The sequence below is a fragment of the Streptopelia decaocto genome, assembly GCF_964273445.1.
Source record: "Streptopelia decaocto genome assembly, chromosome: 6".
Classification (NCBI taxonomy): Eukaryota; Metazoa; Chordata; class Aves; order Columbiformes; family Columbidae; genus Streptopelia; species Streptopelia decaocto.
This window is the reverse complement of record NC_138660.1, coordinates 48202862-48226063: the sequence shown is the minus strand read 5'-3', so window position 1 is coordinate 48226063 and position 23202 is coordinate 48202862. Positions and strand designations below refer to the sequence as shown.

The following is a 23202-nucleotide window of genomic DNA, read 5'->3' as shown; positions in this document are numbered from 1 at the left end:
TGCCATTATGAGTTAAGATGTTGTTACAGGCAGCATACTAACAAACTGCAGTTCTGCTTTATTGTCTTTCCATTTTAGTATGAAAGTTCCTTCAGCATCAGCAGACAGGATACTGTAAGAGTCAGATGTTTCAATTTCAAATGCTTTGATACCATGATTAATTTGGAACTATACATATTTCTTATTGGTTAACATCCCTTCAAATAATGTCACTCTGGATTTGGCCAGATACATTTTCTCTGCATTCATGGCCAAATAAGCCATCCACAGCCATGTTTTTTTTCATTCTAGATGCCATTTTAAGTCCCGTCTACCTATTGCAGTAATGGCACCAAATAAAAAGGTTATCTCACTCTACCCACCCCAAAAAATATCCAACAACCCCAAAACCCATAGTCAAACTATTGTGGCTTCTATCATATTCTCACTTCCAAGAAAAAATTCAAGGTGTTGATTAAAATCCTTGCTACTTTCAAAATATGATCTCATTTCAAACTATGATCTATTGGGGGGTTTTCAGCTGGTTCTCCTAAACACATTAGGCCTTTCAGCAGGAAGCTTTTGTTCTGATTAAAAGCTGTTCCTCTGCTTCTGAACTGGATGCCTTGGTCTGGCTCAACACCACAGACCGATATCCATTTTCAGGTAGTGAATGTCTGGTGGATTTAAAAGTGAAGGTACATCATTCATGAAGCTCAAGGTATTCACAGATACTTTTTGACAAAAATACCGAAAATAAAGGTACATTAATATAGTGAAGGGCAACTGCACATTTCTTGATGGCATGGGTATCAAGGCTTTTATTTAAGCAGCATTCAGGAAGGGAAGTACTTTTTTTATATATAGAAACTGCAATTTAATAACTGTAAATAAACCTTTACGTTCTGAAATTTAAGCAAGGCCTCTAGAAGATTAACTACAGCCTAAGGCTTCACTGAAATGATGAAGTAGGATTGCAACGATATGATTTTCAACAGAACTGACTGTTGATATGATTTGAGTTTCCGTTATGGTATCAAAAATATAATATAGGATTACTAGATGAATGTTTACTAGCTAATATACATATATTATATATACACACAGAGGCATATTTCGTCTCAAAATGTATTTTGAAAATATTCCAGATCCTTCATATGATTTAACACAGCTACTTCAGTACTGCATAAAAAGACCTCATCAGCTGGATACCAATGCCTACATAGAAGCTCCAAGACTCATTCCCCCTCTGCTTTTAAACAAAATTCTCTGCACTGATTCCCTGGATCTAGGGACCTCCTGTGAAACAATGCTACTGTCAGTAAGAACAGAAACCAGTGAGTCGTAGCCAGAACTGAACATGCAAGATGGGATTTTTGCTTCTCTGCAGAACAAGTGGCTGAGCTTATTGCTTATCAGAATGGAAATCTTCCTGGGAAGTCTGTGTTAAGTGAGGCAAATCCAGCAAGACTCAAACGGTGAAGCAGGTTGATGCTTAGCAGCAAACTCTAGAAAACTTAGATGTCAGCTGGTCCCCACTAACAGCTTCAGCTCACGTATGCCACAGCCGTACTTTCCAGAGCAGCTTTTGCTGACTCCAAGTGTCCTTTCAGAAAATCAGCTGTTACCCTAGCAAACTGTTGAGTTCAACATAGGCACAGTTATTTTCACCTTTCTTGTTTCTTCCAGCTTCTACACGTTCCAACATCCATTAAAAGAAACTACAAGAAAAACTTTTATGAGACTATCTCAGTACTTTGTTTTCATTTATGTTATAGAGGCTGAATTCTGCATGCTTCAGCTGAAAAGTGAAAGGTAATTTATCAGCTGCTTTCCATCTGGAAGCTAATGGAACTAGTTCTTCTGGTGAAGAGGGTTAACCAAACTCTTATATCTGGGGTGTCAAACTCATTTTCACCGGGGGCCACATCAGCCTGGCGGTTGCCTTCAAAGGGCCAAATGTAATTTTAGGACTGTAGGAGTAGTTACATCTACACAGTCCTAAAATTACATTTGGCCCTTTGAAGGCAACCGCCAGCCTGATGTGGCCCCCGGTGAAATTTGACACCCCTGTCTTCTATACCATTCCCCTCTTCCTATTTAGGAAGACCTTAAACCTTTTAATTTTGCGTGAACAAGGTGGCAAAATCATTTTACACAGAAATTTAGTTTTGTAAGCAGATTTACATTTTCAGCACCACCACCTGCTCTCTTATATGACCTATTGCTTTAAACTATGGGACTGAAACATTTCTTAGGACTGCACTGCTACAGTGAAATTCTGAAATACACAATAACCTGCTTGCCTGCAAATCCTATTATTCCATGCCCATAGAACATTTAGCCAGCTTTCCCAAAGCAAATCGTACGCTTAATTTAGCCCAACTTGCATTTTTTTTTTTTAATTAAAAGTAAAGTCACATTTAGCAGAACTTCTCTTTTGTAAAACATGAACTCAAAAGTCATTTTCTAGGAAGACAGCAATGTCCAAACATATTTGAAAACTTAAACAACTTCATAGGTGAAGGAGACAAGTGAAAATTATAGCACAAAGTCATGCAAGAATTTGTGCCTGTGGAACTTAAGTTACAGCACCCCAGAAAAATGAACATATAAACTTATTATAATTAATGAAATTAAATTTCAGTTGAATGTTTTCAATTATATACAAGAAATTTTATTTCCTTACTTTTTTAATACCATAATAAAAAGACAAACAGGAAAGCACAGAAAGGACCATCATCATAGTGCTAAACATCAAAGTCTGATGCAATTCAAAGCAGGAACTAAGTAAGGAAATAAGGTTTTTTAAAAATAATTATACAGTGTCTCTAACCAAGACTGCTAAGGAAAACCTTACTTATTTAAATATTCATGATTTTTCAAGGACCCATCACTAAAGCCATCACTACCTTCATTTGCCTTTGCCCCATCACTCCCCTGAAAGATGATAACAAATCCAATTCATGGTAATGATATCTGAACCCACTGATATGAACTTTGCCTGTAACACAAAGACTGATTTGCTAGTATTCCTCGATTCAGTTCTCACACATTTAGCACCTACTAGCCACCCTCTGATTTTGGTTACCATATATCTACTGGTTTGAGCAGCCAGAAGAAAAGAATGAACTGCAGGGAAATAAGCACTTTCAAATTAATCAACCTTGCCAGGCACTGAATTTCATTGGGAGGAAAAACAAAGAAACAAACATAAAAGTATCTTTCCTCTCAGCAGCAAGAAAACATTTCTCATTATCTTTTTTTTTTTACCATATAAATAATATCTCTAGGTGTAATTTCCATAGATCCTGAACTCTGGCTTGCTTCTATTTCCATGAACTCAAGCACTAACTCACTAACTTCAGAGCTGCCAAAGCACTCACCGAAAAATCATTTTATTGTTAAACAAAAAAAATTAACTTAGCACAAAAATGAACAATCATTGAATTGAAAATAATCCCTCAGGAGATCTATATTATGTCATCTATCTCAAACCACTAAAGAGTTCTGACTTCCAAAAGCAATCCTTGGACTGGTATCAAAATTGGCTTGTTGATTGAACTACACATACACAAAAGCAAAATAAGAACAAAAAGGATTTTATGAAAACCAGCATTAGAGAAAACATTTTTTATATTTATTCAACACAAACTTGTCACAAGAGCGTAATTGCAAACAAAAATGTAATTTACCTATAACTACATCATGGCCATCAACCAGGCCTGCAGAGAACAGCTCCTGAGAAACGCCATCTGCTGTGTCTGTCCAAAAGGTGAAATGAATAAGTATGAGAGCCCACAAAAACAACAAAAACTGTCAGTCATCCAATGCCATTTAACAAAAATATATTTTTGTTCCAAAACACCCATGGAGGCAGGCTTGAACTCAAAATTATCTTTAATTAGGAAGAAAAAAAGATAATTATCTTATCAGCCTCTGCACAGCCAATCCTCTGAGGTGATGATTTCATTCATTGCAAACCCCCTACAGACCTTTCCTGGGCACCAGCATTTCTCCTCTATTATCCAACTACATACTCCTACACAGTTTACAAGTTCAGTATCTTCACAACCAAGAAAATAAACTATGTTTTGGTGTTGTTTTCACTGTTTTCTTTATCACCTCCATTGTTCTGCATCTCCGGATAAAGACACACTATATAGGCTTTGTTGTTTGTGACCAGCAAATGAGTTACAAGAACAGTCACTGTTTCAAGCTTTCAATTTAAAATGGCTTTTAAGTACTGTGACCCAGGAAATTCAGAGCTTTGGACTGATTCTTCATCAATTGCTGTACCCAAGTGGGTAAATTCCTAAGTCCCCATGACTAGTACTTGCTCCTGGAGACACTTTAGAAGGCTTAGGGGAGCAAATAGCAGGAACAAGCCTGAATTCCAGCTAAGTCTCAACTGTGCTATGGCCTCAACACCAAACAGGTGCATGGAGTACATGCTGTGAGGCAGTTACACAGTTGCACCATTGCCTCAAGAAGCACACACAGGTGAACAAACAATATTGTGGAGCTAGCTGCAATTTCTGAGGAGCCCTGACAATGAGAATCACAGCTGCCTTCTGGCTGCCTCAGGGACTCACCACTAGGAAGAGTCCTCATGTACTTTACTGTGCCATAGCTTCTAGTTTTTGATCAAGTAAGAATTCTTGAAGGGCTTCTGTAACTGCTTAGAGAATATTTAAGAAATTCTTCTGACAAGTGACTAAACCGGCATGCTCTGTGCCCAATTAAGTAAGAGATCTCTTTCTTTACTACCCATTGCCAGAATCAATGAGAAATGCAGGTAGGCAACAGAGAGAATATCTATGTACAGAACTACTGCACATGAAACATACTGTGAGTTACAGGAAAAGAGACACCTTCTCCAGTCTGGATTCATTTTTAGGTGGAAGCTCTTTGAGGGCTACTCTAAATATGGTGAATACTGAATTTTGAAAAATATAAAATGTGTTCATAGTTCGAAGGGTTGCTATGTAACAAGGATGATACCTTCTTACTCAAAATATCAGCCTCCTGTGTGTTTCATTCCAGTAATACTTTGTTTTCTTCAAAGTAAGTTTTACAAGTTCTTACAACTCTTGGCATTAGAAAGCCAATACAAGTTCTAGAAGCATGCAGTAGACTTTAAAGTTACAACACCAGAATTTCTTTCTGTTGATGATAACAAAGCTAGAGAGATGCAACTTCCAGCTGAAAACAGTATTTGAAAAACGGTGTGCACTTCCTACTTGTTAACAGACTTCTTTTATTAAAAAAGGGGAAAGGAACTCAAATATTACCACCATCACCACATACACCTTTATGGCTCTGTATTGTCTTTCCTATGATATTTTCCAAATGTGCAAAAGGAAATTCCAAAGCTGTAAATATTGCTATGCAAGATCTTATATACCACATAGATCATTTCAGTAAGACATGAAATTGATCAAGTATACTGTGAATCAGCTCTTCTAACATATAGTATATATTATGTTGCCTTGCCACTAGAATTTACATACATCTGCTATTCTTGTTCAAGTGAAGTTCAATATAAAGTTGTACCCAGTAGGAAAGATACCAGAGAAGTAGTTTGTATTAACCGTGAGCAGTAATCAATTTCTGAAATACCTTTTTGAGCACTAAAAGAATAATTCAATTGAAAGAGCCTTACCTCTGCCTGGAGTAAACTCAAACCGTATATCATTAAGTTCTTTCCTGGAGTTCCTGAAAAACATTCAATGTATACATTAAAATGTAATGAAGAACAGAACAACGATTCAGTTCCTACACCCAGGGTATATCTGTGGCATTGACAACAAAGTTTCTGTAAAGTGAATTTCCTCAACTTGAAAAACATTGCTCTCTTAAAGCACCCAGACGGGAGGGACTCCATCACCATTTCATGGCAGTATTTTGGGGAATACTAACAGAAAGATGTGCTTAAACAGAAAAATGCCTTTGGTAACCTAAAGGATAAAATAAGGTCCTCTGATAAATATTTACTTTTTTAATCTTCAAATGACACTCTGCCATACAAACTAGTACAACACAGTCTGAATCTTATGGATTACCTCTTCTCCAAGAGTAACAAAATATTCACCTGAGTTTAAAGCTCCCTATCTGGGATCACATGTATACGGAGATGCTTGTTTAAGAGACAAGGTACCTGGCAAATGTTAAATGCTGAAAAGCAGTGTTTGATGAACAGTGTTTTTAAAGCTGTTTTGAAATGCGTAACTTCTTTCACTGATTGCCATTGTCTCAGCAACAAGGTTCTATCTACACATAAAATAAGCAGCAGAGCGTGCAAGACAGAGGTTTTCTGCCTTCTCACTTGCCACCACAATTACTTCAAGCAGTTCAGTATATGACATAGGCACAAGGAACTCAATACCTACATTAAAAGAATTCCTTTACAGTCTCGTACTGTGCTCCAAACCTCCATTCTTTGCACATTTCCAGCTTCAGTTTTAGTTAATAATTTCTACCATAAATAAAACATTTGTCTCTTTGCAAAACAGACGTCCATCTCATTTCTGGAAATGGCAAGACGACTGAGCATAGGGATGAACTTAATTGCTGCAGCACACTCTTTTGGCAATGAATAGCTCAATCCACTTGAAAAGTTAATAGCAGCAGAATGTGTTTTGCAGTCCATTATTCTTCTCCTCAGCAAGGAACCTGTATGCAAGCTCATATTTCAGCATACCAGGCCATGAAGTCTTGCTGTGGAAAAACTAAATCAAATAGGCAGGCATATACTCAGCTGTGACTTACAGCTATTATCACTTGCTGAACAGTTATAAAAATATTACAGAGTCAAAAAACAGCAACACGCAGGAACACAAAAACCAAAATGATAGGCAACACAGACAAAAGCAAGACAGCAAACCCTGAAAAATAAGTATGCCACATGCAGTGCTTAAAATGAAAAGTACTCATTTACTGAATATACTGAATGCTTCAAAGCTTTGGCAGTTTCAGGTTCCCAAAATTCTACTCTAAATAAAAAACTACGGGAATTTAAGATCACTAATACAAAGCCATAGATAATGCAACAAGCCAGGTACAGATTTAAGAATCTCATTTGCTTCTGTTGCAGAATTCTGCTGCCTTTAAATGGAATATTACACTACCTATTTGCATTCAACAGAGAATTAGTGTGAATCTCAGTTCTTTATTTTTTTTCCGCTCTCTGAGTTTCAACAAACCACTTCCCTTTGCTGAAATTTATTATGTCTAATAAGCTCGTTAAAACTGCCACTTCTCAAAAAAGGGAAGTCGCACAGAAATTCAGCATTCTTCTTAAGTAAGATATGTTTTGACTGAATGCGGGATGCAGATCAGACTTAGATATCCATTTCCTGCACACACTTTTGAAGCAGCAAATCAAGGAAATAAAAACTGTGACTCACACCTTTGCAGAGGTAAACCAGAAAGTGTTGCACCTATACACTGAATTGCTCCAGCCTGCATAGAGTTTTCCACATAGAGTTAAAAACTGAAACCAGAGGAGAAGTAATTCTGTACATTTTGCACTCTTACAGTTATCTTGAAACTAATACATTACACTCTCAGATTATATCATTCCACTGACCTCTATAAGCAGAACATCCACCAAATAAAAAGGCACTAAGTAATTATAAATTCTCATGAAAATTCCCAGCTCTCCAACAGAGTGATACAGCTTTGTGAAAGACCAGCTCCTCGTCATACAGACTCTTTCCTCAAGCAAACTGGGTGTATTTTACACTTCCTCCAAATTGCAGAATGTCCCAAATAGAAAGTTAATGAGTCAAATCTGTTTATTTAAGTGAAGGTGAAAATTAAAGGAAGACTGATATGTTTTCAGCCATCCAACTTTGCCATCTGGAATTGTTACACTCTGAACTGTTTTGAACTTAGAACACTGCTGCTTTCTCTTTAATGGTACACTACTAGTCAGCAAAGCAACACAAAGGTAGTTTGGCAAGATTACTTTGTTAGAAGCCTGTTAAGTGCTTTTGCTTACGGTTCCATTACTTTCCAGACATTTATTGATTTTGATAAATTATTTATGCCATTATATATTCCACCAAATAGAAGATGTACTGAACTTCTCCCCTAAAAGCTGTTCATGCTCTTCTCTGGCCTTCAGACACTTTTCTGGTTCTAGTTAGTGTCACTGTTACTGCAAATTAGTTTGCTAGTTCCCTTGATGCACTTTGGTGGCAACTGTTTGGACTTGTTGATTTATTTGTAGGCGGTTTCCAAGCAGCGTTTCATTTGTTCCACTGGAGTTCTCTTTTTACTTACATCCATTACAGTCTTATCATGCAGCAGCACACACAGACTTTATTTCTGCTAAACAGAAAGAGGATTTGAAGAAAGGCACTTAGTATCCTTGTGATTAATAATTTTATCTTCTTCATCATTTCTTAATGTTCCCTAGTTTCTCTAATGCATTTGTGAAAAAGTTATTTCTATTTCAAAACGCGAACTCAGACCTTTTTGCCATCTCTTATAAAACCTCTTATTTGCTTCTTGCTCTGTGCTATTACAGACTATATACCTTGATTATCATGGATAAAAACAGCCCATCTCTTCTAAAAAGCAGTAAACTTAAAATACTTCTGTGCATTTTAGGACACTGCAGTTTACTAATTTCCTGCAGGTTGCTTTTCACTATGTAGTCACCTCCAACAGGAGGAATTCCACAGAACTTCTTTGAAGAATGCTGACACCAAAGCACAGCATGCTAGGACGTTTTGGCAGCCATCTTTCTTGCAAAGTAATTTCAGAATTTAAATTCCAAATTTTGCACATCTTCATTATTATTTTGTTTTCATCGGGACCACTTGATATGCACACTAAGATTGCTAGATCTGATTTTCTAGGGAATAACACTTCCACAAAGAAGCAGAAAAAGCACAAGGCCAACTTCATCACTTAGCCCCTTGCCCATGAACTGAGACCATCCTGTCATCACGTTATGAAAACAGATGCCCTGTTTTGAAGGAAATTATTTGCAGAAAAATGTTGATTTTTACACAAATTAGGATAAGGGAATAAACAAATTATGCGGCTGCTTCAATTGACATGGTTCTACTGAAAAAAATCCTAGACCATGAAAGAGATTTCAGGCATCTGCATTTAAAGACCAACTCTTTCAAATAATTAATGAATGACAGCATAATTCCTGCTATAGTCAATTAAGTATGTTCTGCATGCTTGATAAAGATCTACATTGCTGAATTGAAATAGGGAATAATGATAAAACTTTTGCACTGTTGAAGTAAAACAGGAAACCATGTTTGTGTAACGACAACTGTACATTGAAGACATTAAGTGTCATTAATTATTTTTTCCTTAAATGCTGAATGTCTATCATGTGAGACTCAAAAATGCTGGTTATCTTGGAATTAAACTTAAGGTCTAAATAATGCTGGGATAGCTGGATTATGTATCAAGCAGCAGATTTTCATTCTTTTTTACTACTACTTTTTTCCCTCCTACAAATTTATTCACCACTTCTTTTGTAGAGTTCTCAAACATCAGCTTCTATTTCCCACAAGCTTCGGCATCTTCCATAGAGCTCTTAGGAAGAGTCTGTGTTCCTGGATGAGATGCATCTTACCATAGCTAAGTAACTGTATATTCTTCCTTCCCCAATTAAGAAAAAAAAAAAAAATCTCAAATAAGGTAAGCAAAAAGAAGGGTGCGTGCATGCCTGTAAGAACACACAGGTATTATCCTGCTTTGCATGCTGAATTTTCAGACTTCAGCTACTCAACCATCATACATGGTTTACAAAGACTGATAAGCAGAGCTGAGTGTCCAGGAATGCAGGTGGTAACAGAATTGTCATCACCAAAGCTGACTTGTGAAACAGGACGGAGCACATACACATCACACGGAAACAACATCATTTAGAGATTTTGATTAGTTACAGCAGAAGCAAGATTCCCTGATTTTTTTCATTCTCTTCTTTCAGGTGGAGTCAGAAACCACAAATCACGGGCACTCCCTCATCACCACTTGTTCCATCACTAAGTCATGGGGACAGTGAACACCACCTAGACTGCACTACAGGCACTATAGACATCCACGCTTTCAATTAACGGTCACTTACTTCTGCTGGCATTTCACAAATACATCCCCTTCCACAAAACTTTATTTATTTTCTTAATCAAATGCTTCTTTTTAATTCAATGGTCTAATCCTCCTTTCCCATCTCTCCAGTGGAAAACCAATCCAAAATTTTAGTTCTCATCATCCCCATTCTTGACCATTTGCATATGTAACAGTACATTGCTCTATACCAACGTTATCCATCTGGGATGCTAACCATCTTTTCATTTGTATATCATTTTCCTGTATTACAGTTAGCCAGTCATAACAAGGCATATGAATATTCTCTACTATTTCTATGGACTGATGAGTGGAAGGAGCAAAAGACAGAGCTCTGCTGGAGCAACAAGTATTCATTAGCCCATTTCCTCACCACTGAACTTATTTTAACAGACTCTAACATAGAGATACTGCAGCTCTGGCCTGAGGCACATGCTACCTTCTCTTTCACTTATTTTTCCATATTCTGCATGATTAAAATTAAGTATACATTTTTAATATCTGTACAGATATATTTAGATAGTAGAAAGATGTATCTGTATGTATCTTCCTTCTTTCATTTTCTTTTTCCTGAGCTCCAGCTGAACACAGAAGACATTAGCAGACCAAGAGAAGTGAAATAATTAAAAAACCCAACACCAACAACACCCCACCATGCCACACACCACAGTGAAAAACCTAAAGTTATGTTTTGTGTTATGGTCAACAAAATACATGCTCAGATCAGGCCATGGTCCTTGGTTTGCCCATATGGGGATGCAGTGAAGAGGCCAGACCGTCTGCACCATTCGTAAACAGGTCACCTGGTAAAAGGGATGCTCCCCACACTTTCAGGGCCCAACCAGCATTGAGGGCAGTCACAGTCCAATTAACCAAATCATAAGAAAGCAAGCATTCTCAGAAGAAAGTCAGAAAGCTCTTATTTCTTCTATCCAGTTTTCAGATCATGACTAGTTATAGCTCAGGAACAGAACTGATCTACATGATAAAAATAATCTGTGTCAAGTGTGCACTCCCTAAAATGGAAAAGTTTGTCCATGGCTACTTTTGTCAAATGCTAACAAGCCTGACTAGTGGAAGAGACAACAGCAGAATACATATTCTTCTCTGGAACCAGAAACTAATTAGTCTTCAACTAAAACCGTAGAAACTTTATCATGAAGAGCACCACCAGACATGGTGCCACACGGCACCCTTCACCAACCAGCCCTTCCCCTCCCCGTACTCCTATAAGCCCTGTTCCCACCAGAACAGTATTTCTCCCACCACCAGGGAGTAGTGACACTGGACAAGTCTAAGTCAGCGTGCTTTAACAAAAAATACATGCTGAAAATAAACGTCATACTTATCACACTTATACAAAATTTAGGTCCCACAGATGCTCCTCCTCTCCTAAATTTGAACTGCATTGAACCTTGCACAGGAGCAAATTAAGTGGAAAAACCAAACCAGCATAGTTTAAGAAACGAGGGCAAGCAGTATGGTATTCAAACTGCCTCACTGCAGTTGCTAGTATAATTTAAACCACAGAAGCATTTAAATGACTTGTGCGTTTAGACTGCAGAGAAAGCAGTCCACATCAAAATGGAGTGGACTAATCAGAGTGATAGGTAGGTTGTACATCCTAGAGCTGTACTCATCTAATTTTCATTCTACATCTCCAGGGCAAGATCTTTGAGCATACAGTGCAAGAAATATAATTGAGGGGAAAACACAGAAGACTAGCATTTGTAGGGTTTTTTAAAAGAAATTTTGCCTACATTTTTTTTCTTGCTATTCAAATGCTGGAAGGACAAATGTTACTTGGCCACACCGTATGTTATTCAAATTCAAAAGGTCATCTTCCTTCTCACAATAACTTGTCACCAATTTCTGACCTGCACAGGCTTAAGGCATAATGCAGAAGTTAAACATGGTTCCCTTTGTAACCAAGCTTTCATAGTCTTAGTTTATTCCACAAGTGGTGTACTTTTCAGTCAGTGCCCTGTACTGCACAAAGAGAAAACTGCTTACCAGAGCAATGAAAGAGATGGTGATGGCACCACTCCATGAAAACACCTGTGAGTTTACTTTCTCAGTGGGCAATAATTTAGTGGTTTTGTGTTTTTGTTTGGTTGTGCTTTTGTTGTGCTTTTTTGTTTTGTGTTGTTGTTTTGGTTTTTCGCTGTTGTTGTTTTTTTTGGTTGGTTGGTGGCTTTGTTTGTTGTTTTTTGATTGTTTGTCTTTCAGCAGAATTTCGTTTGCAGCAAGCTATAGAGCTTGATTCAAGGAAAATCCTGATGAAGTGATGCAGTTCCCCTTTTTAAGAATTGTCTGTTAAATGCTCTGTACTGAAGATATGTGGTACCTTTTTCTAATCGGAGTTTTGACTAACTAAAACTGTTTTAAAACTGTATTTATGGAACAGTTAATATACACAAAACACTGAAATGCAAACTGGCACTTTACTTTCAGTATCGCAAAGAGGATGTGGGAGGAGAATCTTTGAAAGCAAATGTATCCATTGGTCCCAAATTTGAAGTTTAGCCTGATATTTATATCTTCTGTCCCTTTACTTTCCTTGCCTTACAATTTTCTTATGCTTCAGCTGTGGGAATTTATCCATCCAGCTAGGGCAAGGAAAGCAAGAGCTCTCTCCTACCCCTACCAAAAATCACAGCTCACTTCTTCCCAGCCCGCTACTTTTTGAAGTCATGGTACCTTGCACACAGCAGAACCAACACAGTAACAAGAGGACATCTGTATTAAAAGTGATTTTGTGAGTCAGAACTTTAAAGCTCCTGTGGGATCACATAAACACAACAGAAGAGAGCGCTTACTGTAAAGCAGCATTAGCCTCTCAAGGATTCACCACGTCTATGTAAATCCCTTCCCCTCTAACCCTTCCATGCTCAATTGTCATTTACTAATCAATATCCAGTCTCCTCCATTACACGTTACCATACTATCACAGGCAGATCACATCTGTTCAGTATTGTGGAGAGAGGTGGTTCTCCTCAACTTATTTTTAATTACTTCAGGTCAATTGTAGATGAAATGGAAGGGCATTTCTCTTAACTTTTGGTAGGAGCAAAACAGAGGTTTGAAGTCTGCCCTGCTGCCAGATTGCCACCAAGCAAAATGGGACTAAAATCTCTCTGTATTAGTAAAATATAGTGCTGAAACATACAGTTCTTTGAAGTCCATTAAAACTTGACCATTTACTTCAATGGCTCTGAAAAAACTCTATGGGTTTACAACATATCCCCCTCCATATACATTCCTGGAAGAAGGAAATATGTTTAGCATACGATGCTTCAACATCAAGTTATAGGACTCAAAAGTTAAATATACAAAATACTGCAACAAGCATTTAATCTTTACATGATCTTAGGCAAAGAGCTGATCCCTGAAATGATGCAATACACTTGTTAATCACTATACTTCAAAAGGGAGCAGCAATGCTAATGGCAAAGCACAGCCAAATGATGCTTTCAAGACTGAAAACCAGCCAGTGTCACAATGAAACATTATCATTTAGCTGATAAGCTGTTGGAATGAGACAGCAGTTCCCTATTAGAGATCTACCATCTCTATGTCACCTACCATACAGAAAAGGCAAGTGTACATTACAAAAAGCAGTCATCAAGTGTACTGTCACAGTCACAATTAGATCAGCTAAGAACACTGTCCACAGCTCCAGGAGAGACAGCAGGACCCCTGGCAGGGAAGGACTTCATGGCAGTTCTATCCATAGCTGACCTGTCTCAAGTTGCTTAAGACACAAAAGAAATTAGAGCGCTTTCAATGTAGTAAAAATGGATGGGATATGATAGTAAAACTAAGAAAATGAACAATTTGTGTGATAAAAGAAACACAAGAAAACTAGCTGACACACCACAAGTACCACCAGGCAAGCATGCAAAACCATGTTTATAATTATAGAAGCGACATATGAACATTAAGTCCTTCCTCTCCACCCACTAGTTTAAATACCCAAGTCTTCATTCCTTGACACATAAGTGTTAGAACTAGAGAGTTTTAAAATATATCTACACATAAACATGCTTTTAAATAGGGTCTTCTGTCTTTCTGCAGAAGCTAAATCAAAAGAACATTATAAGCCTTTCATTTTTTTTCCTTGTTATATTCAACCCCAGCAAAGTCAAACAGCAAACTCTGGAACAGACAATTTATTTATTTTAACCTCAGTTCTTGGTAACCCACTTCTCAGCATAGGCAGTGAAAAACAGTATTCACCTGCATCATCTTTTCCGAGGCTCACACTTCCTACCTGCTCTCATGTATCAGCAGGTAGAAACAAGTTAGACAAAGAGCTATCAGTTCTGTTGCTGCAGAGAGAGAGCAACGTTAATCATACATTTTTTCCCTAAAATTATTCATGAATTAGCAAAAAAGTTTTTTAAAAAGTAGTGGTGAAGATTTAACTTGTGAAAAGCATCAATATTTTTAACAAGTACTTGAAATATAATAAAAGGGTAGTATGCAGTTAAACTGAGAATTTACTAATGTGGTAAAATCTCGATGTTTGGTCAAAACCCAAAGTGATCTAAAACTGACTTTTTCCTAGAGAGAACTGGAGTTAACTACAGATGACATAAATAATGTTAAGAAAAAATCACCCTGAAGTATTCAGTGGGAGCATTTCAGTAACAGAGAGGACAACTGCCATACACATAATTTGACCACTTTATTAAACATTCCAGCGCACTGTGGTTATAGCTGCCGTTCTTGGATTTGCCAATAGTTTAACTTATGCCATCTATCTCTGAAAGATCTCTGTATTTCTTGATACCAAATGTTATTGATCAGTGCACAGTTTAAGGAAGTCAAACCTGTGTTAGCTGCATGACTGAAGCAAGACAATCTGCCTGACTGATAAGAGATACCAGAGCAACCAACAGATTAAACACACAGAGGCTTACTTTGTATGCTTCTACATGCCTAGTGTACAAGAGGAGGGATTATAACCTGTTAGACCAGTGACAAATTCTCCAAGCAAAATTTCAGTTCTTTAAATCAGAAAGTGTGAAAGGCAGATCATTGCCAGGAGACATGGGGTACTTCAGAACAGAGCTCTAGAGAAGTTATCTCATCTATAAAAATCAAGACAAATACTTGCTACAAGTTCTAAAGGAATATGTATTTTTTAACACAGATGTGTAAGTCCCCAAGTGCACAAAACAGGCTTTGAGGAAAGGCTCAGATAAACCTTTTGCATTATTCAAAGGAAAGAACGTTCTCAGTATGCTGAATCAAAAACCTCCCTGGATGTGTGGATCCTTTCAATGCCATTGGCTTGGAGTTTTACCCTGCTGCTGATCTATCAGGGCATGACTATCATAACCAAAGGAGGCTTGTAGGTAAACGAGAAAGACATCTGAGACACATAAAATTAAAAAGATCTGCATAACATCCATCTAAAATTCATGGATACTGATTAGCTTATTGAGAAGAGTGGGAAAAACTGCAAAAAGTCTAAGCTTTGTTTTAAAATCTTCAAAGGTTTCATCTAGGTTTCCTGCCATGGACCAAGCTTTCTCAAAACTAGCTTTACAACAAACTGGCTTCACCAGCAAAGCCTGCTCATACATTAAGTTCTTGTCCCAGTTCACCTCTCATGGGCATTCACTGGCCCCACTACAGCAGCAGTGACCATTGCTTTGTGGAGAAAAGCAGGAGCAATTAAATTTTGCCTCCTCCTCCTCATAAATATCAGAGGTCCCAAACCAACCAACCAACCCCTGACTGCTCTACAGCGACTCCAGAGAGTGCCAGAAACACCCCTACCAGTGCAAAGTAGAAAGACAGAGAACCACAACACCAAATGGGGAAGAACAGCCCAAAGAGCCAAGATTATTTTAAATGTATTCAACCCCCATGAATAATACTAATGCCACCACATTCAGACGGATGAAAGTGTGGCTTCTCAAGGTAAATGTGATGGCTTTGAAACCATTAGAAAAATACCTAATTAGAATTAAATTTCAAATGATCAAAATTTAAGCCATATTACATTTGACCATTAACATACATGCCATTAATAATACAAATAAAATTACATGGAGAACGATTCAAGCTTTAAACCATTTCCTCTAACATAAAGGAAATTGGAGGTAGTGTTGGAGTTTCTTTGCTGCTTTTTGTTCCCTCTTTTTCCTTTCTTTTGTAAATAATACAATTTAAAAGTCAGAATGGAATTAAAATGCTCTAGTGACTTTAAAATTCCAGTATCAGCAACATCCCCAAATGCAGTTGCCCGCATAATTTACAAGCAAAGCTATGCAGGTTAAATGCCCAATTCCTTGCCATTTGAATATTTAGACATTAAAATCTTCTTGATAACCTAAGTTTAATAAGCAGAAACAATACATGGATTCCTTGGCTCAATAATTATCAATTTTACACACAAAAGTTGTTTTGATAAACAAACACACCACTTCTCTAGTAAATAAGCAACGGTATAGTAATTGCATCCAGGGTTATTTAGGTCATAATTAAAACAAATTTTAAAATGTTTTATTTATTTTCAATAAAAATACAGCATGGCATAAAAACATCCTTAAGTAGTAGAATAAGAAATGCATAAATTTCCATTTTTAAAAAACAAGCTTTGAAGGAAATAATAGAGGTACAAACAGAAAGCAGGATCAGAATCAATGGTTTAATCAAGAGATCCTCCTAACTGTTATCAGTCATGATTAAATTATGGTTAAACATGTTAGTTAAATCAAGTTTCCATGTTGTGAAAAATAAATTCACTTCAGTAACCACATCCTCACACCTCACACCCCCCTGATTGCCTTAGAGGTGACAGCAAATTAAAACATAGGACAGCACTCAGTATTGTAATCGCATGTACATTTTTTTCAAAAAATTCTACAAATGGTTTTGTTAATGATGTTTGTTACCGGATCAATTCCCAGCCTATAGAGATATTTGGTTACTTTCCAGTTGTAAGTCTACCACACAGATGGGAGTGGATTTTGTCATTAAATACACTGGAGATCAGAAGCCATTCTAAATAGCAAAAATGAAGAGAAATATCTGCCCTTGGTGAAGGATACATATCAGCCCTATTTCTTACAAAAGAGATTGAAATGACTGAAGTTTACTAAGATACTAGAAAAAACTACAGAAGAAAGCAAAACCAAAAACAAAACAAAAAACAATCCACAAAAACCCCTGTGGGTGATGGTACTGAGCTAATTATCACGCTCATTGTGCCTCTAGCCAGAACAGATTTTAGGGGTTGCTTGCTTATAGGTGGTTGTTGTTGTTGTTTTTCCTCCTAAAAAATCTAAGCCTCAAACTTAATGATTAACAACATGAGAGTAGCTCTACTAGGTACCTCCATCCAAACACACTTTTTCTGGAACTTTACATGTGATTAATTCTTTAAGAAAGAGGTTAAAAAAACAGGCCTACACAAAACCAAGAAGCTTAGCACTTGAGCTTCAGCTCAGACCAGTGAGTGACATCTCATCATCTACGTTCTGGCACACAGAGGAAAATCACATTTCACTTAAGTCCTAACAACCTCCTGCCATAGCGTGGCCCAGGACGCTGCCTGCTACCTGCTCCTTGGTCTTGTCATTCTGAACTGCATCTGTCTGTCCAGCTCCACACAACACATTCTCAGAAAGGACTAAATGACACACAGTTTCAAAGTGCAATAAACCAGCTGTATCAGCTGAAGAAATATTTTTTTAAGAAATGCAGACATGCACAAACATTTATGTGTAACTAACACGATCAGAGTGCCACTGCATACAATTCTGACTTAGTGTTTTCTCTACACACTATTTTAACTATAGAGAATAACATAACAGAAGTATCCCATCTGCCACTGCATCAACTAAAAATTTTCCATTCGCCCCTTTTGTTCTGCCACAGGCTTAATTCATCTAATGGGCAGGAACTATATTAAATTAGGTCCTGGGACATTCCAAATTACTGCCAGTAAATTATCTTCCTGTCATAGGAGCTAATTTAACCATCTTAGATTGCTTCAGATAATTTGCAATTCTTACCTATTAACCATTAACAAGTCTCCTAATTTAACATGAAATGTCTCTGTTATTAATCTAAATAGTCAAACTCTCTGACAGTGACCTTCCTAACTCTGTAACTGTAACAACTTGGTGACCAGACTGGAAATTTCAAATCAAGGGTGATAACTCCTCTTCGCCCCTTTTCCCTGGTGGTTTGAACAGTCCCGCTGGAGGAGTAAAGCACAGGCAATTGCTTTAAACCTCCCTTCGCAGAGCTCCTGCCAGGGTCTGCTGCCAAGACACGTGGGGTGCACAGCCCCACACGAGAAAATCTGGATTACAGATTTCATTCCTCCTCACTCTCAAATTCCTCTGTGAGGCTGAGGATGCAGCAGCATTTCAACATAAAGATCACTCAGTGTGGGCCACAGTTACACACCATGGCAACAGATTGAGCAACAATTGAGAACCAGCATTATCAGTTCATTGCAAAATCCAAGCACACTCTCTTAATTAAACTTCAGCTTTAAAATGCTAAAGGTCTGTATTAAGTACTTAATACTGGAGCCTTTCTAAAGCTTTGCATGGAATTACACACCACTGCTGATTTCACTTCTGGGGCAACACACTTCAAGACAAAATAGTGAAAAAGATATAAAACAAATTGGAAATTGCCATCTCCAACTGAAGAGACAACTCTGACAGTAGAGAATATTTTTGCAAGTCAGTTCCACTGAGAAAACTACTAAAACAAAGAGGTATTAAACGCAAGATAAGGAAGCAAAAATCAGATAATGAAGCTGGAAACCACCCAGACAAACAGAGTTAAATACTAGCCCTTATATAAAGAGTGCCATGGGATTCTTTAAAGGCTGTTTCAGAATGTGAGTTGTTCTTCTCATCCACAACAAGGCATTTACACTAAACAGAGGCTGGTGTTAATTTGGCACTCCCTACTCAATTATTGAATGAGTCCAACCTTGCTCTGCTTGGGAAAAATAAAAGAACCTGACCATCCACTAAAAGAATTACTGAAATGCATTGATTCTTCTGCCAGAATTCCTCCTTTGGGAAAGCAATTTTTAATTTTTATGAGTACTATTAACCTCCTTTGGAACATACTACTAGATAAAAATGCAAAACTATCATCTAAAATTTGATGGGGTTTGGTGTAGCATGGCCTTGTTGTAAAAGAGGAAAAGAAAAAAAAAATGGATGAGCATTTCCCCTTGTTTTTGTTTGTTTTCTCTCTCCTGTTGAAGGTTACTCCTCTGCCTAGGCTTTGCCCTGTTCCACATCTCCAGGCACTATTCACCAAGCCTTATTCCTCACACTCCCAAGCCTCTTATTAAGTTGTTTCTACCCATCAGGCTTTAAATCTTCACTCAATTTCCACAACAATCTCTCTGCAACCAAGGTAGTTCCCCATCCAAAGACTCAGCAGCACCTCAAGTGCCATCAGTTTTCTCTCCACCACCCGTTCTCGCCTGAGGACCCTGGGGAAATGCCTTCTCCCCTCAGGCCCTGGCACAGCCAGCTTCCATCACACAGGAACAGCTCCTTCCTATCTGAGATGTTCACCTTCTGCTGTCACCTCACCCCTCAGTCCCTCTATAGGGAAGCAAAACAAAAGCAATGAGGAGGTGAGACCTTCCTCAGACTTCTCTTGATGTGTTTACTTCCCTTCCCCTGTCATCCTCCCCATCAGTCAATGCATTCCTCTTGAATTTTGGCAGTATTTACGTTTTTACTCACATCAATACTGATTTTTTTTAAAAAAAACAGCAATTCTCAGCATCTAAAACCAGAATGTTCTGAACTCATCAAGCTACTGCAATTTATATAATTTGATTGCCTCAAGTGAATTATTTTCAAAGAAAAAGCTTCCAACATTTTGGATGATATATGGAGCTTCGAGTCTTGAAGTCTGGCATCTAATGTTCACAATGTTTATCTGAATATCAAGCCATACTTTAAAAGCTATATAATAGTAGTAGATGAAGCATCACAGGAAATTGTTTCTATCCTTGTACTGTAGCTAACTTGCTACATAATAATAGGGTTCACAACTTACGGTTCATTTTAACAAATCCCATAAAAACCTTCTGATGTGCTCAAATCTCTATCAGCTATATGACTTAATGATCAATTCACCAAAAGACATCAACAGAATATTTTAAAATCTGCGGTAGAGGTGGATAAATGCAGAAACCCTTGTGGGGATATTAGCTGTTTACTACTTTACAATCCCAAAGGACTGTTGCGTGACACAAAACAAGTAATCTACACCACTTTTATTCATTACAAATGCCAGACCTAGCAGTATTTTTACTTTCAGATGCTCAAAAAATATTTTCTTGGTAAATTAATTACAATAAAAGAGAGCAGTTAGGGGCCAGAGCATCTTTTTCCATATACAGCTGCCCTGAATGTAAACTCATTAATTCTGCAGTGATCCCAGCATAAGGACAGCTGGAATGCAACTGGAGGGCAACTTCCTCTGTGACCCAGGACTGACCCTGAGTGACTCAACACCTCCCAGTTTACATCCTCTGATGCAGGAAACTTATTTTTCAGCCTTTTATGAAGGAACCCCATTCAACTGCCCTGCTAACAAAACAGAAAAAATAGTTGAATTAGGGCAAAACAGATTACAGCAATAGTCTAAGCACTAACACTTTAATATTCTGAACATTACTGTCTTCCCAAAAGAGCATCTCTGTAGCTTGTCACTTACATTACCTGGTGTGGTACAAGCTTGTCAATACTCCACCAGAATGCCAGCCTCAAACCTACTCTGGCCTTTATTTAGCAGAGTGGTAAGTTCCAAGTATCGAGTCTCTTTGGGGCTGGGGAGGAAGACTCTTAGTGCTGTATCCCTAAAGCAGCACTACACTGTTACCACGGCCACTATTTCTCCAGAGCTGGCTTTTCTGAATTTGCTCACTGCAGCTAGATCTGGACCCAAAAATGCAGAACCCAGGAGGTCTCTGCTCTCGGCTGCAACCATTAACTGTCAGGCCAGGGCCCCCATTAATGTGCCTAGAATAAGGTCAAAGATGAAAAGCTGTTAACAGAATATACTGACAGATACTTGACACTGACAGGCGAATAAGCTAACTCTCCATGGGTAAAAGTTAACAAATAATCATCAGCTCCTTTTCCCAAATACGGTTTCTGTTGATCTACTGAAGAATAAGACATACGAATATAATTCTTGACAAGTGTTCAGCAGGCAGCACAGCCCTGCCATGCTCACAGCAGCCTTGGCTGTTCCCCTCTTGGGGTCAGCAATGAAGAGGAAGCACAACTGTTCAAAAGCCATCACAGATACCTTGCTAAATACAACAGATACAGCAGCCACCCAGTGGCTGCCCTGAATTTCTGTGAATGTTCCATTAACAAAATAACTTTTGCCTTTAAAGTAGCAAATATAAAGAAATGCTTAAGTACTAACTATGAATCTACACCACTTGGCAGAGGTGTAGGGAGCTTGTAGCCCTTGTTCTCAGATACCCACTTTGCAAAGTCCCAACTAAAGGATGCTGCTTGGTGTACCACACACTCCTATATTGCCCCCAGCCACACTGATTCTGTGCCAGCTCTGCCCCTGCTCACATGCTCAGGTTTCCATCAGAGGGAAAGCCAGACACACAGTGCAAAGATTCATAACTCAGCTCACCTCCTACCACTGAGGCAGGACACAGCCAGAGATCACATGGGGCCAGAAGTTTGCACTGCAGAGCATTCTTCCCTCAAAAGTAGGTCAGCTTAAATTAACAAAATTCACTCTGCAAAATTACGCATCAGATTTTTTTTCCCCCCCAAGAGACCACCAACAGTGTTTCCAGGCCCCAGAGTGTTTTTGCTGTTAAAGATAATTTTGTTTTGTTTAAAGGAAAGTTTCTGGTTCCTAAAACTGAAATTCATGTTTCCTTCCTGTTGACCATCTAAACCTTCAGAATTGTAACACAATAATCCAGTTACTATAGACTTGCTTTTACAGAGGTGGGAGAGGGAATTTTTTCACTCATGAATTAAGAGGATTCTTAACAAGAACAAAAGTTCATAATGCAAGCACGAACTTGGAAACTCAAGTCTCCTAGGATCAATCTTCCTCCACTTCTGGCTTAAGAGCTGCAGAAAACTGAAAGCATAATCCCTGACATTTCACTGTACTTGCAGGACTAAAATGTTTGCCCTGTGGATATGGCACCACTGCAAGTAATTGGGTGGAAGTTAATCACTCTATAGGTTTCATTGTAATTTAAAAATACCCAGAGCACCTCACTAGCACATCGACATCGAAATATAAATTGGTCTGCTTTGCAAATGGTTTCATCTACCTGTCTGTCAGCAGAGAGATGAAAAAGAATATTGATAGCATAACTGGGCAGTTATGTAAATTGGACAACTAAACCGATTCCAAATAATCTCTAAGTCTTTTCTCTCCCCACCATAAAATTTATTACTCCTCCCTTCTGTAAATAACCTTTGGCAGCCATGCAGTTCTTTGCGGCTGTCACTAGATCTGTAGTCAAAGAAAAGGGAAGATAATAGATTTTGGAACCTGACATTCGTTCTGTGTAGATTTTTTTTCCTGATTAATATCAGTTTTTGATGTTACTGTTTCGAAGCTACTTTTTATGCATAAATCTGCTATTTCTTTCTAAAATACTGGTTGTAGGTTTGTAAATATTTCTCTGTTTGTCTTTTTATCTTTTTGTTGGCATAAAAAACCCATAACATTTAACTCTTTCCCATAGCAATAATTAAAAGTTTACAGCTTCTCACAGATATCTCGTCAATACAAACTGGATGCAAACAAGTTTTAAAGGAGGTAGCATTAAGTTTCTTAACTAAGTCATTTAAGGAAAATGGCTGTAAATACATAAAAAGTTACCAAAGCTTCTTACGAAACAATACTTTTATCCAGGAACTGGACCGCATAACTAAACAATTCAAATCTTTGTTATAAACTGATTTTAATTAAATGTAATCTGACTCACTTTAACTATGTATAAATTGAAGTCAGACAACATATTTGTATCCATTTTCTAAAATATCTGTCGCTTCTCCACAGTGACTGATCAAACTTGCCAGTGAAAAACGTTTTGAGTAGGCA

The 23202-nt window shown here is 37.9% G+C and overlaps 1 protein-coding gene across 1 annotated transcript in view; it reads right to left on the bottom strand.

Annotated features, from left to right (window-relative positions):
* The window catches only part of STK39 (serine/threonine kinase 39), a 102540-nt gene that overhangs the window by 16046 nt on the left and 63292 nt on the right, over positions 1–23202 (bottom strand). Inside the window, exons 14-15 of the mRNA XM_082055655.1 lie at positions 5645–5697; positions 3675–3743 (exon numbers count right to left, since the gene is read on the bottom strand). Coding sequence (XP_081911781.1) covers positions 3675–3743; positions 5645–5697 — 122 coding nt within the window. The remainder of the gene's footprint in view (positions 1–3674; positions 3744–5644; positions 5698–23202) is intronic.